Below are 20228 nucleotides of genomic sequence, written 5' to 3'. Positions count from 1 at the left end.
ACGGTTACCAGGTTAGCGTTACAGAGGAGTTCTAGTGCTAGAATTATTGCTCTCGCTCTGACGATCGCGGCGATACCTCACATGTGTGATTTGAACACCATTTACATACGCGGGCGCGACTTCCGTATGCGTTTTTTTTTGCTTCGCGAGCTCGCGGGGACGGCGGGCGCTTTAAAAAAATTTTTTTTAGTTTTTTTATTTATTTTAAAATGAATAAATTGTTTTGTTAAAAAAAAAATAATAATAATTTTGATCACTTTTATTGCTGTCACAAGGAATGTAAACATCCCTTGTGACAGTAATAGGTGGTGACAGGTACTCTTTATGGAGGGCTGATCCCTCCATAAAGAGTACCTGTCACCACCTATTACTGTCACAAGGGATGTTTACATTCCTTGTGACAGCAATAAAAGTGATCAAAATTATAGGTCTTATATAAAACGGAGGGCGGGGCCACCCGGTGACCCCCCCCCGCCCCCTCGGACGCACGGTTCCGTAAGCGTCAGAAGAAGAGAAGCGTCACACAGCGGGAGCCTCCCATTGGGCGGAGCGGCCCCCCGAGAACGAAGAAGAGACGCCGTGGAGGGAAGATGCCGGACGAGAACACCAGAGCAAGAAGAAGAGGATCGGAGGAAGAAGAAGATGGAGGAAGAAACCGAAGGAAGAAGAAAAGGAAGAAGAGCAGAAGAAAGAAGATGAAAGAAGACTTTAATAAAGGAATTGTCAAAAACTGTCTCTTGTCATTTTTTAACACTTTTGTCACTTTTTTGGTGAATTGGTAGGGCTTCTTTTCTACCCCCTGGGGGTCTAGAACAATGACACTTGGGGGTCCAAGAACAATGGCACCCTGACACTTGGGGTCCGAGAACAATGACACCCTGACACTTGGGGTCCGAGAACAATGACACCCTGACACTTGGGGTCCGAGAACAATGACACCCTGACACTTGGGGTCCGAGAACAATGACACCCTGACACTTGGGGGTCCAGAACAATGACACCCTGACACTTGGGGGTCCCAGAACAATGACACCCTGACACTTGGGGTCCGAGAACAATGACACCCTGACACTTGGGGGTCCCAGAACAATGACACCCTGACACTTGGGGGTCCCAGAACAATGACACCCTGACACTTGGGGTCCGAGAACAATGACACCCTGACACTTGGGGGTCCAGAACAATGACACCCTGACACTTGGGGGTCCGAGAACAATGACACTTGGGGGTCCGAGAACAATGACACCCTGACACTTGGGGGTCCGAGAACAATGACACCCTGACACTTGGGGTCCGAGAACAATGACACCCTGACACTTGGGGGATCCAGAACAATGACGCCCTGACATGTGGGGGATCCAGAACAATGACACTTGGGGGTCCCAGAACAATGACACCCTCACACTTGGGGGTCCCAGAACAATGACACTTGGGGGTCCCAGAACAATGACACCCTCACACTTGGGGGTCCCAGAACAATGACACTTGGGGGTCCAGAACAATGACACCCTCACACTTGGGGGTCCCAGAACAATGACACCCTGACACTTGGGGGTCCCAGAACAATGACACTTGGGGGTCCAAGAACAATGGCACCCTGACACTTGGGGTCCGAGAACAATGACACCCTGACACTTGGGGTCCGAGAACAATGACACCCTGACACTTGGGGTCCGAGAACAATGACACCCTGACACTTGGGGTCCGAGAACAATGACACCCTGACACTTGGGGGTCCAGAACAATGACACCCTGACACTTGGGGGTCCCAGAACAATGACACCCTGACACTTGGGGTCCGAGAACAATGACACCCTGACACTTGGGGGTCCCAGAACAATGACACCCTGACACTTGGGGGTCCCAGAACAATGACACCCTGACACTTGGGGTCCGAGAACAATGACACCCTGACACTTGGGGGTCCAGAACAATGACACCCTGACACTTGGGGGTCCGAGAACAATGACACTTGGGGGTCCGAGAACAATGACACCCTGACACTTGGGGGTCCGAGAACAATGACACCCTGACACTTGGGGTCCGAGAACAATGACACCCTGACACTTGGGGGATCCAGAACAATGACGCCCTGACATGTGGGGGATCCAGAACAATGACACTTGGGGGTCCCAGAACAATGACACCCTCACACTTGGGGGTCCCAGAACAATGACACTTGGGGGTCCCAGAACAATGACACCCTCACACTTGGGGGTCCCAGAACAATGACACTTGGGGGTCCAGAACAATGACACCCTGACACTTGGGGGTCCCAGAACAATGACACCCTGACACTTGGGGGTCCCAGAACAATGACACTTGGGGGTCCAAGAACAATGACACTTGGGGGTCCGAGAACAATGACACTTGGGGGTCCGAGAACAATGACACCCTGACACTTGGGGGATCCAGAACAATGACGCCCTGACATGTGGGGGTCCCAGAACAATGACACACTGACACTTGGGGGATTCAGAACAATGACGCCCTGACACTTGGGGGATTCAGAACAATGACGCCCTGACACTTGGGGGATTCAGAACAATGACGCCCTGACACTTGGGGGCCCCAGAACAATGACACCCTGACACTTGGGGGATTCAGAACAATGACACCCTGACACTTGGGGGCCCCAGAACAATGACACCCTGACACTTGGGGGTCCCAGAACAATGACGCCCTGACACTTGGGGGCCCCAGAACAATGACACCCTGACACTTGGGGGATTCAGAACAATGACACCCTGACACTTGGGGGCCCCAGAACAATGACACCCTGACACTTGGGGGTCCCAGAACAATGACACCCTGACACTTGGGGGTCCAGAACAATGACACCCTGACACTTGGGGGCCCCAGAACAATGACACCCTGACACTTGGGGGATCCAGAACAATGACACCCTGACACTTGGGGGCCCCAGAACAATGACACCCTGACACTTGGGGGATTCAGAACAATGACACCCTGACACTTGGGGGCCCCAGAACAATGACACCCTGACACTTGGGGGTCCCAGAACAATGACACCCTGACACTTGGGGGTCCAGAACAATGACACCCTGACACTTGGGGGCCCCAGAACAATGACACCCTGACACTTGGGGGATCCAGAACAATGACACCCTGACACTTGGAGGCCCCAGAACAATGACACCCTGACACTTGGGGGCCTCAGAACAATGACACCCTGACACTTGGGGGCCCCAGAACAATGACACCCTGACACTTGGGGGATCCAGAACAATGACACCCTGACACTTGGAGGCCCCAGAACAATGACGCCCTGACACTTGGGGGCCCCAGAACAATGACACCCTGACACTTGGGGGTCCCAGAACAATGACACCCTGACACTTGGAGGCCCCAGAACAATGACACCCTGACACTTGGGGGATCCAGAACAATGACACCCTGACACTTGGAGGCCCCAGAACAATGACACCCTGACACTTGGGGGCCCCAGAACAATGACACCCTGACACTTGGGGGTCCAGAACAATGACACCCTGACACTTGGAGGCCCCAGAACAATGACACCCTGACACTTGGAGGCCCCAGAACAATGACACCCTGACACTTGGAGGCCCCAGAACAATGACACCCTGACACTTGGGGTCCGAGAACAATGACACCCTGACACTTGGGGGCCCCAGAACAATGACACCCTGACACTTGGGGGTCCAGAACAATGACACCCTGACACTTGGAGGCCCCAGAACAATGACACCCTGACACTTGGAGGCCCCAGAACAATGACACCCTGACACTTGGAGGCCCCAGAACAATGACACCCTGACACTTGGGGTCCGAGAACAATGACACCCTGACACTTGGAGGTCCACTTTTTTGGTGAATTGGTAGGGCTTCTTTTCTACCCCCTGGGGGTCTAGAACAATGACACTTGGGGGTCCAAGAACAATGGCACCCTGACACTTGGGGTCCGAGAACAATGACACCCTGACACTTGGGGTCCGAGAACAATGACACCCTGACACTTGGGGTCCGAGAACAATGACACCCTGACACTTGGGGGTCCAGAACAATGACACCCTGACACTTGGAGGCCCCAGAACAATGACGCCCTGACACTTGGGGGCCCCAGAACAATGACACCCTGACACTTGGGGGTCCCAGAACAATGACACCCTGACACTTGGAGGCCCCAGAACAATGACACCCTGACACTTGGAGGCCCCAGAACAATGACACCCTGACACTTGGAGGTCCAGAACAATGACACCCTGACACTTGGAGGCCCCAGAACAATGACACCCTGACACTTGGAGGCCCCAGAACAATGACACCCTGACACTTGGAGGCCCCAGAACAATGACACCCTGACACTTGGAGGTCCACTTTTTTGGTGAATTGGTAGGGCTTCTTTTCTACCCCCTGGGGGTCTAGAACAATGACACTTGGGGGTCCAAGAACAATGGCACCCTGACACTTGGGGTCCGAGAACAATGACACCCTGACACTTGGGGTCCGAGAACAATGACACCCTGACACTTGGGGTCCGAGAACAATGACACCCTGACACTTGGGGGTCCAGAACAATGACACCCTGACACTTGGGGGTCCCAGAACAATGACACCCTGACACTTGGGGTCCGAGAACAATGACACCCTGACACTTGGGGGTCCAGAACAATGACACCCTGACACTTGGGGGTCCCAGAACAATGACACCCTGACACTTGGGGTCCGAGAACAATGACACCCTGACACTTGGGGGTCCAGAACAATGACACCCTGACACTTGGGGGTCCGAGAACAATGACACTTGGGGGTCCGAGAACAATGACACCCTGACACTTGGGGGTCCGAGAACAATGACACCCTGACACTTGGGGTCCGAGAACAATGACACCCTGACACTTGGGGGATCCAGAACAATGACGCCCTGACATGTGGGGGATCCAGAACAATGACACTTGGGGGTCCCAGAACAATGACACCCTCACACTTGGGGGTCCCAGAACAATGACACTTGGGGGTCCCAGAACAATGACACCCTCACACTTGGAGGCCCCAGAACAATGACACCCTGACACTTGGAGGTCCACTTTTTTGGTGAATTGGTAGGGCTTCTTTTCTACCCCCTGGGGGTCTAGAACAATGACACTTGGGGGTCCAAGAACAATGGCACCCTGACACTTGGGGTCCGAGAACAATGACACCCTGACACTTGGGGTCCGAGAACAATGACACCCTGACACTTGGGGTCCGAGAACAATGACACCCTGACACTTGGGGGTCCAGAACAATGACACCCTGACACTTGGGGGTCCCAGAACAATGACACCCTGACACTTGGGGTCCGAGAACAATGACACCCTGACACTTGGGGGTCCAGAACAATGACACCCTGACACTTGGGGGTCCCAGAACAATGACACCCTGACACTTGGGGTCCGAGAACAATGACACCCTGACACTTGGGGGTCCAGAACAATGACACCCTGACACTTGGGGGTCCGAGAACAATGACACTTGGGGGTCCGAGAACAATGACACCCTGACACTTGGGGGTCCGAGAACAATGACACCCTGACACTTGGGGTCCGAGAACAATGACACCCTGACACTTGGGGGATCCAGAACAATGACGCCCTGACATGTGGGGGATCCAGAACAATGACACTTGGGGGTCCCAGAACAATGACACCCTCACACTTGGGGGTCCCAGAACAATGACACTTGGGGGTCCCAGAACAATGACACCCTCACACTTGGGGGTCCCAGAACAATGACACTTGGGGGTCCAGAACAATGACACCCTGACACTTGGGGGTCCCAGAACAATGACACTTGGGGGTCCAAGAACAATGACACTTGGGGGTCCGAGAACAATGACACTTGGGGGTCCGAGAACAATGACACCCTGACACTTGGGGTCCGAGAACAATGACACACTGACACTTGGGGGATCCAGAACAATGACGCCCTGACATGTGGGGGTCCCAGAACAATGACACCCTGACACTTGGGGGATTCAGAACAATGACGCCCTGACACTTGGGGGATTCAGAACAATGACGCCCTGACACTTGGGGGATTCAGAACAATGACACCCTGACACTTGGGGGTCCCAGAACAATGACACCCTCACACTTGGGGGTCCCAGAACAATGACACTTGGGGGTCCCAGAACAATGACACCCTCACACTTGGGGGTCCCAGAACAATGACACTTGGGGGTCCAGAACAATGACACCCTGACACTTGGGGGTCCCAGAACAATGACACCCTGACACTTGGGGGTCCCAGAACAATGACACTTGGGGGTCCAAGAACAATGACACTTGGGGGTCCGAGAACAATGACACTTGGGGGTCCGAGAACAATGACACCCTGACACTTGGGGTCCGAGAACAATGACACACTGACACTTGGGGGATCCAGAACAATGACGCCCTGACATGTGGGGGTCCCAGAACAATGACACCCTGACACTTGGGGGATTCAGAACAATGACGCCCTGACACTTGGGGGATTCAGAACAATGACGCCCTGACACTTGGGGGTCCCAGAACAATGACACCCTGACACTTGGGGGCCCCAGAACAATGACACCCTGACACTTGGGGGTCCCAGAACAATGACGCCCTGACACTTGGGGGTCCCAGAACAATGACACCCTGACACTTGGGGGTCCAGAACAATGACACCCTGACACTTGGGGGCCCCAGAACAATGACACCCTGACACTTGGGGGATCCAGAACAATGACACCCTGACACTTGGAGGCCCCAGAACAATGACACCCTGACACTTGGGGGATCCAGAACAATGACACCCTGACACTTGGAGGCCCCAGAACAATGACACCCTGACACTTGGGGGCCCCAGAACAATGACACCCTGACACTTGGGGGATCCAGAACAATGACACCCTGACACTTGGAGGCCCCAGAACAATGACGCCCTGACACTTGGGGGCCCCAGAACAATGACACCCTGACACTTGGGGGTCCCAGAACAATGACACCCTGACACTTGGAGGCCCCAGAACAATGACACCCTGACACTTGGGGGATCCAGAACAATGACACCCTGACACTTGGAGGTCCAGAACAATGACACCCTGACACTTGGAGGCCCCAGAACAATGACACCCTGACACTTGGAGGCCCCAGAACAATGACACACTGACACTTGGGGGTCCCAGAACAATGACACCCTGACACTTGGAGGCCCCAGAACAATGACACCCTGACACTTGGAGGTCCAGAACAATGACGCCCTGACACTTGGGGGTCCCAGAACAATGACACCCTGACACCTGGGGGTCCCAGAACAATGACACCCTGACACTTGGGGGCCCCAGAACAATGACACCCTGACACTGGGGGGTCCATATTATAATGTAAATGATTTTCTTACTTTGAGGGTCTCTAGAGTATTCCTCCAGCTCATTTGCATTGAAAGTTTTCATATTTCCGTCCTTATTAAATTCTTCCACCAAACACTGCATACCCCTCTCCTGCAACAGGACCTGTACAAACATATGAGGAGGTTCCATCATCTGATCTCCAACCTCCCCATCCACTAATATCATTATTGTACATTTATATAGCGCTGACATATACTGCAGCACTGTACAGGGATCACTGAGCCAATCACATCAGTCTCTGTACAAGAGAAGCTTACACTCTAATGCCCCCTCCCCCCCCCCACAGTCACGGGTTTTCTATGCCTCCTATTAATAACAATTGTATTATTGTCCTCTGAAATGAGGAAAGGTAGGTACTCCCCCCGATAATGAGGAAAGGTAGGTACTCCCCCCGGTAATGAGGAAAGGTAGGTACTCCCCCCGGTAATGAGGAAAGGTAGGTACTCACCTTGGTGCTGTAGGCTTACCATGGCGATCGATGTGACGGCACACACTATGCTGGGTACAGGTGTGAGGATCCTTTTATATGAACTGAAATCTGGTCAGACTCTCCTCTCCCCACCCCCTGTATATGTATTATATCCCTTGTGTGGACACACCCAGCGCTGTACTGATACCTCTACACAGGTGATCCGCCCTCCGACACCCTCCAACCACTTGTCCTGAGACTTGAGACTTAGCACGACTTCAAAGTAGTCGCTGTACGACTTTGGCCGACTTCGATGCGAGTTACACAGGCATTCCCTAAAGTCGCGGCAGAATTGCAGCAAAATTGCGTGACTTTGGCGTCCCGGTAGCCTAACTAGCTCGCTAAAACCTTATTCTCACCACTGAGCCCAGCTCTATCCCCAACTTCACACTGCCAAAGGTTCCACGGGAAGGAACCCTTTATAGTGAGGGGTGGGACCACGAGCCCTGAGCCACGATTGGACAAAGTCAGAACTCTCACGGTGCTCCTTGCACTGACTGGGCAAAGCCTCGCACCTGACCGCTGGACCACACCGTATGACGTCAGGATCTTTTTTTGCTCGGGACGTACGATTTTGGCAAACGGGCTCAATAAATCTTTATACGAGCGTCTTCCTGTACACAAAAAAGGTCTACCGCCTTCTTCCCGTTCCACAAGATAAATAAAACCAGTGCTTACTGGGAATTAATGAATTCTTCTGCCTACTCTTCCAATAATGAATGCCGGAGATCCGGGACCTCAGGCGAGATCTGAGCATCGGTAATATTTACCTTCACAAACTAATAGTCGCAATAAAGGCCGGTCTCATCCTCAAATGAACTGTTTATTTGCGTTTGTCAACATTACTGTCACGCCACACGCCGATGTTTATCTTTTTCCCGTAACGTGGCCTGTACATAACAGAAGGCATCTAAAAACCCAAGAGAATACGGGGCATTACGTTAACAAAGGGTTATAAGCCCAGACACTTGGGAGTCCCAGAACCATTACACCCGGGGCTCCCAGAACCATGGCACCCAGACACTTGGGGCTCCCAGAATCATGACACCCGGGGCTCCCAGAACCATGGCACCCGGGGCTCCCAGAACCATGGCACCCGGGGCTCCCAGAACCATGGCACCCGGGGCTCCCAGAACCATGACACCCGGGGCTCCCAGAACCATGGCACCCGGGGGGTCCCAGAACCATGGCACCCGGGGCTCCCAGAACCATGACACCCGGACACTTGGGGATCCCAGAACCATGACACCCGGGGCTCCCAGAACCATGGCACCCGGACACTTGGGGATCCCAGAACAATGGCATACGGGGCTCCCAGAAAAATGGCACCCGGGGCTCCCAGAACACAATGGCGCCCGGGGCTCCCAGAAAAATGGCGCCCGGGGCTCCCAGAAAAATGGCACCCGGGGCTCCCAGAACCATGGTACCCGGGGCTCCCAGAAAAATGGCACCCGGGGCTCCCAGAGAAATGGCACCCGGGGCTCCCAGAACAATGGCACCCGGGGATCCCAGAACAATGGCACCCGAGGCTCCCAGAAAAATGACACCCGGGGCTCCCAGAACAATGGCACCCGGAGCTCCCAGAAAAATGACACCCGGGGCTCCCAGAAAAATGTCACCCGGGGATCCCAGAACAATGGCACCCGAGGCTCCCAGAAAAATGACACCCGGGACTCCCAGAACAATGGCACCCGGAGCTCCCAGAAAAATGACACCCGGGGCTCCCAGAAAAATGGCACCCGGGGCTCCCTGAACAATGGCACCCGAGGCTCCCCGAACAATGGCACCCCGGGGCTCCCAGAACCATGGCACCCGGGGCTTCCAGAACCATGGCACCCGGGGCTCCCAGAACCATGGCACCCGGGGCTCCCAGAACACAATGGCGCCCGGGGCTCCCAGAACAATGGCACCCAGACACTTGAGGCTCCCGGGAACAGTAGCACACAGACACTCGGGAATATTGGTATTGGATTATGGTCATTGGTATTCTATAGATATATTGATGCAGAAAACAAACACAGAAGCATTTCAAGGATAAATTTTTAGTTTATTGAGACGTCAGTCTTTGTACAAGGGTCTCCTCCATGGCAGTGGAATGAATGGTCCTCAGCTGCTCTCGCAGAAGAAGGTGTTGCAGGCCACGGTCAAAGAGGCCACCAAGATGACAAACTCCTGAAAGTCCACCTCCCCGTCTCCGTTCTCATCCAGCTCCTTCAGGATCTTGTCCACAGAGATGGCATCTTTCTGCTCCTGGAGAAGGAAGACTTAGATTAAATCAACCATCGTTTTCCCATCTCTTCCTGTTTCCTGCCTATATTACATCGAGATTGCATTCTATTCTTGGGATATTCCTTTATAACCTAAACCTGCTTTACAACTTCTCCACAACGTTATCCCTGACCTGGTGTGTTCCTTGGCCTTGGTGAAGCTGCTTGTTCACTAAGGTTCTGTAAGAAATCTCTGAGGGCTTCACAGAACAGCTGTATTTGTACTGAGATTAAATGACACACAGGTGGACCTCTATTTACTAATTAGGTGACTTCTGAAGGCAATTGGTTGCAATTATGAGCCACTTTGTGTTGGTCTATCACGTAAAATCCCAATAAAATACATTTACGTTTTTTGGTTGTAACATGACAAGGGGTATGAATACATTTTTCAAGACACTGTAGGTGTAAGTTTTAAGTACTTTCAGGCTCTAATCTATATTTAAGTTTTGTTTCTCTATTTTTTTGTAAATTCTTATGATGAAAAACTTAATATACAAAAGTTAAAAATATACTATTTAGTAAAATGATAAGGCCATTGCACCGTTTATGATAGAGGTTGTCCTGTTTACTGGACTTTTTATGGGTCCACCTATATTGTATGTTCCTATTTTAATCATCGTTTATACATTTCGCAAAATCAATAAACCTATTGAAATAAAAAGATATCACTTTTAAACTTCAAACCACCAATGAACCCAAATGGTGGCACATCTGTACACGTCCCGTCTTCTTGTGTCTCACCTCAAGATACTCTCCAAGCTCGTTCTGTAGAAGATCCTTCAGTTCCCTCTTGCACAGCTTGTGCTTGTCACCTTCCCGAGCGGAATATGTGTGGAAGACGTCGATAAGTGTATCCATGGCCTTTTCCAGTTTTGACATCTTGGGATGGATAGGTCAGTAGATGAGTGGATGAGTCGAAGTTTGGTTGGGTGTACCACCAAAGATCAGAAGCTGGAACTAAAAATGATATCATATAAAAAAAAGGTATATTTTCTATTTGAATGGAGCAAGTACGGAGATCTCAAAACCAGAACAACTTGGTTGATGACATGGAACAACGAACAAGGGAAAGTGTGAGGACTAGAGACATGGTTGTAGTCTTGCAGAACTGGAGAATTAGAGGGGTTTGTTTTGGTGGGTGGTGGTTTGTAAAGGAGGTCTGAATTACAGTTATGGTAGTTATACGTTTGGTGGAACAACAAAAAAACTTAAGAACCTCAGCTAGTTGGATGTTTGGTGGAACAACAGAACTTAAGAACTACAGTTGGTTGTATATTTGGTGGAAGAGGAGAACTTAAGAACTACAGTTGGTTGTCTATTTGGTGGAAGAGGAGAACTTAAGAATTTCAGTTGGTTGAAAGTTTGGTGGAACACCAGAATTTAAGAACATTGACACTTGAAACTAATGTTGTTTACAATCAGATGGGAGCAGAATCTTCCCAACAAATGGGACCATAGAATAAAGAGCCATTGGGGCGGGAAGATTTAAAGTCATGAATACGGGTTTACAGGTCAAAGAAGAAGTTTGTTCTCAAAGGTTGGATTGGTTTATGTGTAGGTGTAAATTAATGAGTAGAGTAAGTAGAAGTTCTGTAGAAGATCCTTCAGTTCCCTCTTGCACAGCTTGTTACCTTCCCAAGTGTAATATGTGTCGAAGACGATAAGTGTATTTATGGCCTCTTCCAGTTCTGACATCTTGGGATGGATAGGTCAGTAGATGAGTGGATGAGTCGAAGTTTGGTTGGGTGTACCACCAAAGATCAGAAGCTGGAACTAAAAATGATATCATATAAAAAAAAGGTATATTTTGTATTTGAATGGAGCAAGTACGGAGATTTCAAAACCAGAACAACTTGGTTGATGACATGGAACAACGAACCAGGGAAAGGGTGAGGACTAGCCACATGGTTGTAGTCTTGCAGAACTGGAGAATTCGAGGGGTTTGTTTTGGTGGGTGGTGGTTTGTAAAGGAGATCTGAATTACAGTTATATGTTTGGTAAAACAACTAAAAACGTAAGAACCTCAGCTCGTTGGATGTTTGGTGGAACAACAGAACTTAAGAACTACAGTTGGTTTTGTATGTTTGGTGGAAGAGGAGAACTTAGGACTTTCAGTTGGTTGAAAGTTTGGTGGAACACCAGAATTTAAGAACATTGACACATGAAACGAATGTAGTTTTCAATCAGATGGGAGCAGAGTCTTCCCAACAAATGGGACCATAGAATAAAGAGCCATTGGGGTGGGAAGATTTAAAGTTATGAATACGGGTTTACAGGTCAAAGAATACGTTTGTTCTCAAAGGTTGGATTGGTTTATGTGTAGGTGTAAATAAATGAGTAGAGTTAGCCCTTGTACACACGGTCGGAGAATCCGTCGGAATGTGTCCTATCGGACCGTGTTGTCGGATAATCCGACTGTGTGTGGTCTGCATTGGACTGATTCCGTCGGAATATCCGTCGGACCCAATTTTCCAACATGTTGGAAATATTTTCCAACCAACTGGTTCGATCGGACATACTCTGATCATGTGTAGAGAATTTTGATCGGACCAAGTGCCACGCATGCTCAGATCAAATTCCTACATCAAAGCTATTGGCTACTAGCCTGAACGTAGTCCCATCGTAACGAAATTACGTCATCACGTTCTGAATGATCGGATTTTTCGACAACTTAGTCCGACCGTGTGTATGCAACAGTTTCAGACAAGATCCGACAGGCAAAATCCCACGGACAAAATCCCACGGATTTGGTTGGCAGAATGTCCGACCGTGTGTACAAGGGCTAAGATATGTAGAATAAGATATGTTTTACCAGAATTGAGAGTTGTACAGAGGACCTAAAAACAGGCCAGGTAGGGTTATTAAGGAGATGGAAAGTCTGAGATGAAGTATGCATTTTAGGCTATGGAGCAAGGCAAAAACATTTTTTGGTGGACCCAATGAGAGTTGGATATATGGACTGATGTAAAGAGAGATTGAGATTAGATATGTATTTACATTTACAGAGGAAGGAGAATAGAGACATTTTTGGATGGACGAGTTTGATAGACAGACTAACGGACTGATGGAGAGTCATATGAATGCATGGTCAATGAGCAGATATTCAGGACTACAGGTGTATGTGTTACTCTATGAACGAGTGGGACGGGAGTCGCTTTGGGCATGGGGCTAGTGGAACCCAGAATCCCTTGGAGTGGTTGGGAAACCCTTGCTTCAGTTCCCCATGCACCTCCTAGGTCTAAGTTATCCTGTGTCTATTAGGGGCACAGGGTGACCAAGAAAATAATGAACATTAAGAATGTGGCTTGGATTACTTAAAATGGAACAGTAATATTTATCCACAATATCTCCCAGGAAATATACAAAAACGATTTCTGGTTTGTTTGATTCTGAACTATACATGTTAATTGAAAGAGCTGATCAAATTGGCCTCTTTACAATGTAGGAGATGGTCCGTCTGCTACTAGGGGTCCCTGTTATTATGTGAAGGTGTCCTGTGTTTATGATAATGTCTGTTGTGTCTTCTGAGCTAAAAGACGGCAATTCTGCCCCGAAAGGTCAAACCTCTCTGAGCCACCTAGGCTGTTTAAATGGTTAATTAGCTATCTTAATTCTGTTTCTGGTTACAGTTTGCTAGGGTTATATGATCAGAAGGGGGGGGGGGGGGCAGGGAAATGTCCTCCTGGTGTATATATATATGTGCGTTTGTCCAATAAATGTTTCCATGTTCAAAATGTGTAACTGAGCTAGTCTCGCCTGGTTTTTAGTTACAGTATGTGGCTGTAATATCTGAAGGTCCAGATTGGCAGAAGCAGTGTACTGACGGAAGCACTCAAGTGAAGTGCGATGGGGATCCATTACAATGACTTAATAGATGGGCCAAAAATAACCCAACACCTAAACACATAGGATAAGTAGCCATTATTGCATTCAAAGAGATTGGTCAATTAAGCAGTATATGTTACTTGAGGACTGTCATGGTTATGCAGTGATCTTCCTGTTTGCTTACCTCCCCTCATGTGTTCAGACTAAGAGGCCAGCCACTTCCACCTGGTGGTTTTTATAACCTCTCCTCTAAGCATGGCTCCACCCCAGGCCCTATCAGGGAACCTTATATTAACCTGTGCACTGCAAGCCAACAGTGCTGATCAACCATTGTGTATTCCTTTGTGTGTTAGCTTCCTGTTACCTGCCGTGTGCGATTCTGTTGTTCCGTTAGCGACTTTGGCGTGTCTTTGACTATCCCTGTTTGCCTGTGATCCTGACCTTTTGGCGTGTCCCTGACTATTCCTGTCTGCTTGTGGCCCCGACCTTGGCTTTGTCCCTCACCATCCCTATCCTCCTGTTGCCTACTGTGGGTGTGAGCTGGGGGACCCTGGGGGTCGCGACCTGGAGCCAGTTGCAGCCAAGTCCATCCTCACCACTCAAGGCTCTGGTGAACACCTGCTGGCTCTTAGACTCCGCGCCCCAGGGAATCTTACGCTCTAACTCCGGTGGGATCTGTCTCCCATCCGCAGCAGTCAGCCGTAGGGTCCACAACCTTACGGTGCACTCCTGATCCCTACGGTGTGCATCTGTCACCTCGCCTCAAGGTGACCTGACAAGGACATTAAAAAGATAAGGCATGACTTGGCATTTGGAAATATAGACTGATGGACAGTTGGGCGAATGTATGGAGAAAGAATAGATAATGGAGGTTCTATCTATGGCTGTTGAACTAGAAGTGACCGAGTAGATGTCCAAACCTTTGGGTGGTCCTAAACTAAGATCCCATTAATTACAGATCTAGGTAGTGAGCCATTGTTTTATATTTAAAGAAGAAGAAATCTGGAGAACTTGTTTTGGAACTAGAGGTGACTGAAAGCTCCACCTTACGATCCTAAACCAAGGTTACAGAAATGACACATCTAAGTATAGAGTCATAGTTTTATATGCATAGCACTGATATCTAAAAAGGACTTACTTTATAGTGTTGAGAATGTTTCACCACTTATCCAAGAGGCTTCCTTAGATCAAGAACATACCCCAGAATTTACACCCATATGGGTAACTTGGCTACCTCGGTGTTATGAAAAGTAGAATGTTGATGGTTAGATTAAGCCAGCCATTCTCAACACAGAGGAACCCTTAAAATAACTTTCCAGTCTCAGGAAACCCCTTCTAAAAAAAAATGACTATATCTACAACTAATTAACAGATTTAAGCCAGCTAAGGTTGGGGTGGTGCACGTGAAACTGTCCCTTGGGACCAGCCCGTGGTAACCTTTGCAACACAACGGAACCCTTAAAATAACTTTCCAATCTCAGGGAACCCCTTCTAAATATGACTTATCTACAACTCCTTAAAGGGGACCTTCAGTCATTTTTTTTTCAACTTTTCATCCAATAAATCTTCTGCTCTTGTTGTTTTAAACTTTGGATAGAAAAACATGTTTTTTTTTTCTGCCAGTAAATCGCTTATACAGCCCACTTCCTGTTTCTTGTCTGATCATTAGCCTAGGCTTATGCCATCATGCACAGCTCTCTCTCTCTCTCTCTCTCATGAGAGTTTGCCAGGAAAGGGAGGGGGGATGAATCATAAGAGGGCCAATGAGAGCTGCAGGGCTGGAGGTGTGCCTCTGTAAATCCAGGAAGTGAACTTCTGGCTGCATCCATTTTAACTGTGGGCAGCTGACTTAGTGTAGGGAGATTATTTCTGCAGCATATTTGGCAAGTACAAAAATCACAGTATATATAAAATAATATGCAAAGTGGTTAGAGGGAAGCTTAAGAATGGCAAAGATGTTTTTATTACAAAGTATGTTAGCAGACTGCAGATCCTCTTTAATTAGCAGAGTTAAGCTGGCTAACGTTGGGGCCCATCTGTAAGGTGGTGCACGTGAAAGTGTCCCTTTAGACCAGCCTTTCTTAAACTTTGCAACAGAGGCACCCTTGAAATAACTTTCCTGTTTCAGGGAACCCCATGACCTGGAGGAAGGAGATCCTTCATACCTTTGTAGACAAGGTTTAGTGGGGTTTTTTTTAACGGCAATGTTTCTCAACTCCAGCCCTCAAGTACCCCCCCCAACAGGTCATGTTTTCAGGCTATCCATCATTTTGCACAGGTGATCTGATCAGTTTCACTGCCTTAGGGAAATCCTGAAAACATTGTATTCTGTTATATTCCTTTATAGGCTATTTTATTCTGCTCTGTTTTAGTGTTTTCTATTATATTATACTTTTATATTCTATTCTATTGTTTTTATTCTGTTTCAATCTAGAATGGAAAAGATTAGAACAGAATAGAATATAATGCAAAGGAATAGAACAGAAAATAGAGTATACTATAAAGGAATAGAATAGAAAAAAAAAATGGTGTAGAACAGAATATAAAAAGGAATTAAAAAAAAAATAGAACAGCATAGAAAAAAATAATAATAAACACAAAATAAAGAAGAGCGCATAATATAAAAAGAATAGACTAGAACGGAATAGAAACAAATAGAACAAAATAGAATATAAAATAAAACAAAGATGATAATAGAATACAGTAGGAAAATAGAATAGTATATGGAAAAATACAAGAATATAAAAAAGAATAGAATGAAAAAGAATAGAAAATACCAAAAGGATAGAATATTATTTTCTTTTCTATTCTATTTGTTGTATGGATAGGTGGACGGACAAAATGGAGAAATAGATGATTGCCAGGATAAGGTAGTCTTGGGAAAGCAGAGTATGATGGATGGACAGACGGAGAATTGAATAGATGCTGGCAGAGTATGATGGATGGACAGGTGGAAGGACAGACTGAGAATTAGATGGATGCCGGGATAAGGTCATTTGGGAAAGCAAGGCATGGTGGATGGAGAGGTGGACCTACAGACGAAGAATTGGGTGGATGATGGGTCAAGATCTTTTGGAGAAGCAGAGTATAGTGGATGGACAGGTGGATGGACGCCAGGATCAGATCATTTGGAGAAGTAGATTATGGTGGATGGACAGGCAGATGGACAAACGGAGAATCGAATGGATGCCAGGATAAGGTCATTTGGAGAATAAGAGTATGGTGGGTGGATAGGTAGAGGGACAGATGGACAAATGGATGGATGCCAGGATAAGGTCATTTGGAGAAGTAGAGTATGATGGATGGACAGGTGGATGGACGCCAGGATCAGATCATTTGGAGAAGTAGAGTATAATGAATGGACAGGCAGATGGACAAATGGAGAATCAAATGGATGCCAGGATAAGGTAATTTGGAGAAGTAGAATATGACAGCTGGACAGACGGATTTGGAGAAGTAGAGTATGGTGGGTGGACAAGTGGACGGACAGACAGAGCTGTATTGATGCCAGGATAAGGACAAATTGGAGAAGTAGAGTATAGTGGATCTATAGATGGAGAACTGGATGGCTGTCGGGATAAGGTAATTTGGAGAAGTAGAATATGATAGATGGACAGGTGGACAGATGTAAAATTTGATGAATGCCGGGATCAGGTAATTTGGAGAAGCAGAGTATGGTGGATGGACAGACTGAGAGCTGGATGGATGCCAGGTTGAGGACAATTGGAGGAGTATGGTGGATGGATAGATGGATGTCGGGATAAGGACAATTGGAGAAGTAGAGTATGGTAGATGGATAGGTGGACGTACAGATGGAGAATTGGATGGATGCCGAGATAAGGACAATTGGAGAAGTAGAGTATGGTGGATGGTTAGGTGGACGGAAAGACGGAGCATAGGATGGATGCCGGGATAAGGACAACTGGAGAAGTAGAGTATGGTGGATGGATAGGTGGACGTACAGATGGAGAATTGGATGGATGTCGGGATAAGGACAATTGGAGAAGTAGAGTATGGTGGATGGATAGGTGGACGTACAGATGGAGAATTGGATGGATGTTGGGATAAGGACAATTGGAGAAGTAGAGTATGGTGGATGGTTAGGTGGACGGAAAGACAGAGAATTGGATGGATGCCGGGATAAGGACACCTGGAGAAGTAGAATATGGTGGATGGATAGGTGGACGTACAGATGGAGAATTGGATGGATGCCGGGATAAGGACAATTGGAGAAGTAGAGTATGGTGGATGGTTAGGTGGACGGAAAGACGGAGCATAGGATGGATGCCGGGATAAGGACACCTGGAGAAGTAGAGTATGGTGGATGGATAGGTGGACGTACAGATGGAGAATTGGATGGATGCCGAGATAAGGACACCTGGAGAAGTAGAGTATGGTGGATGGATAGGTGGATGGAAAGACGGAGAATAGGATGGATGCCGGGATAAGGACAATTGGAGAAGTAGAGTATGGGGGATGGATAGGTGGACGTACAGATGGAGAATTGGATGGATGCCGAGATAAGGACAATTGAAGAAGTAGAGTATGGGGGATGGATAGGTGGACGTACAGACGGAGCATAGGATGGATGCCGAGATAAGGACAATTGGAGAAGTAGAGTATGGTGGATGGATAGGTGGACGTACAGATGGAGAATTGGATGGATGCCGAGATAAGGACACCTGGAGAAGTAGAGTATGGTGGATGGATAGGTGGATGGAAAGACAGAGAATTGGATGGATGCCGGGATAAGGACAATTGGAGAAGTAGAGTATGGTGGATGGATAGGTGGACGTACAGATGGAGAATTGGATGGATGCCGAGATAAGGACAATTGGAGAAGTAGAGTATGGTGGATGGATAGGTGGACGTACAGATGGAGAATTGGATGGATGCCGGGATAAGGACAATTGGAGAAGTAGAGTATGGTGGATGGATAGGTGGACGTACAGATGGAGAATTGGATGGATGCCGGGATAAGGACAATTGGAGAAGTAGAGTATGGTGGATGGATAGGTGGACGTACAGATGGAGAATTGGATGGATGCCGAGATAAGGACAATTGGAGAAGTAGAGTATGGTAGATGGATAGGTAGACGTACAGATGGATGTCGGTATAAGGTAATTTGGGGAAGCAGCATATGGTGGATGGACAGGTAGACGCACAGATGGAGATTTGGATGCTGGGATAAGGACAATTGGAGAAGCAGCATATGGTGGATGGATAGGTAGACGTATAGATGGATGTCGGGATAAGGTCATTTGGGGAAGCAGCATATGGTGGATGGACAGGTGGACGCACAGACGGAGATTTGGATGCTGGGATAAGGACAATTGGAGAAGCAGCATATGGTGGATGGATAGGCAAACGGACGGAGAACTGGATAGATGGTCAGATAATGAGCAGAAGTTCTGAGCACCAGTTAGGCTGGGTTGACATGTTTGTGGGGGAACGGCTCACAGCAGGGGTTCGGTGCGTCCCTGTTCACAGTTTCAGGTCCGATTTTTGGTCCAAATATTTGCCTGAATTCGGACCAGAAGATGGACCAGAAGATGGACCAGAAGATGCACAGGACCCCTACGCAATTCGGTCACAATCTCCTGGCATGCGAAATGAATGCGGGGAAACCAGAGACCCAACAACGACACATAAAATAAATTGCGGTTATGTACACAGAGTTTGGTGTTAGATGGAAATAAAGAATTTTTAGCAGTACCGGTACCTCTCGGCAGAGACGGTGGTCGGTGTTTTGGACTCACCAGACTGGATCGATCGGCTGTTCTTCTGTCGCACCCGCTGACGACTGCTCACCTTTGGTCATCTCCACCGCTGGTCTCCTTTTCATCTTTTCCTCGGGCGTATCTCTTACATCCCAAACAATGAGGTCTGTCCCTATCGGGTGTCACCGCTGTCATTTCCATACCATCATTGTGGACTTCTGGCACATCACCCGGGAGACCACAGGAAACCGGACCCCCCCGACATGTAGTGAACCTTCTGAGATGCCAGACACCTGCTGTTAATGAGTCGTGTTAATGATCTGCTCTTTGTTTTCCTATCAGCTGGTCTCACACATGGTGCCCGATTGAGCTACGTGTTTACATAGCAGCGAGCATGCTGGGAATCAGACTACTACGTTAGGTAATTATGGTTATGCTCCACTCAAGTATATCCAACAAGTCACAAATCCCAATGAGATCCCTCACATCATGGTCCCCATTGTCACATTTAAAGAGGCCCCGTCTTCCTAAACAAATCCAG

General features: G+C 48.2%; 2 protein-coding genes across 4 annotated transcripts in view; both read right to left on the bottom strand.

The window, feature by feature from the left end:
- LOC143942541 (protein S100-A1-like) overlaps positions 1-19867 on the bottom strand; it is a 31943-nt gene extending 12076 nt beyond the window's left edge. Inside the window, exon 1 of one of the 2 annotated variants that reach the window (XM_077463864.1) lies at positions 19727-19867. The gene's annotated coding sequence lies outside the window, so the exon portion shown is untranslated. Of the gene's footprint in view, positions 1-19689 lie in introns of both variants that reach the window. The other variant, XM_077463863.1, reaches the window with a different exon arrangement.
- Positions 9898-19874, bottom strand: LOC143942539 (protein S100-A1-like). Of its 2 annotated transcripts, none has more exons than XM_077463861.1 (3): positions 19727-19874; positions 10883-11914; positions 9898-10121 (listed from the first exon to the last, which is right to left on the bottom strand). In XM_077463861.1, exons 2-3 carry the CDS (start codon positions 11018-11020, stop codon positions 9978-9980), a joined length of 282 nt encoding a protein of 93 aa, XP_077319987.1. In that variant the 5' UTR covers positions 11021-11914; positions 19727-19874; the 3' UTR covers positions 9898-9977. The 2 variants fall into 2 exon arrangements, with proteins under 2 accessions (XP_077319987.1, XP_077319988.1); XM_077463862.1 differs by having other exon boundaries at positions 19690-19821.
- Between the last annotated feature and the right edge of the window lie 354 nt (positions 19875-20228).

The sequence above is a fragment of the Lithobates pipiens genome, unplaced genomic scaffold (assembly GCF_037356315.1).
Source record: "Lithobates pipiens isolate NorthernLeopardFrog02 unplaced genomic scaffold, aLitPip1_a1.2 Scaffold_30, whole genome shotgun sequence".
Lineage (NCBI taxonomy): Eukaryota > Metazoa > Chordata > Amphibia > Anura > Ranidae > Lithobates > Lithobates pipiens.
The sequence above is the reverse complement of the archived record's forward strand: the minus strand, read 5'-3'. Positions and strand labels throughout refer to the sequence as shown.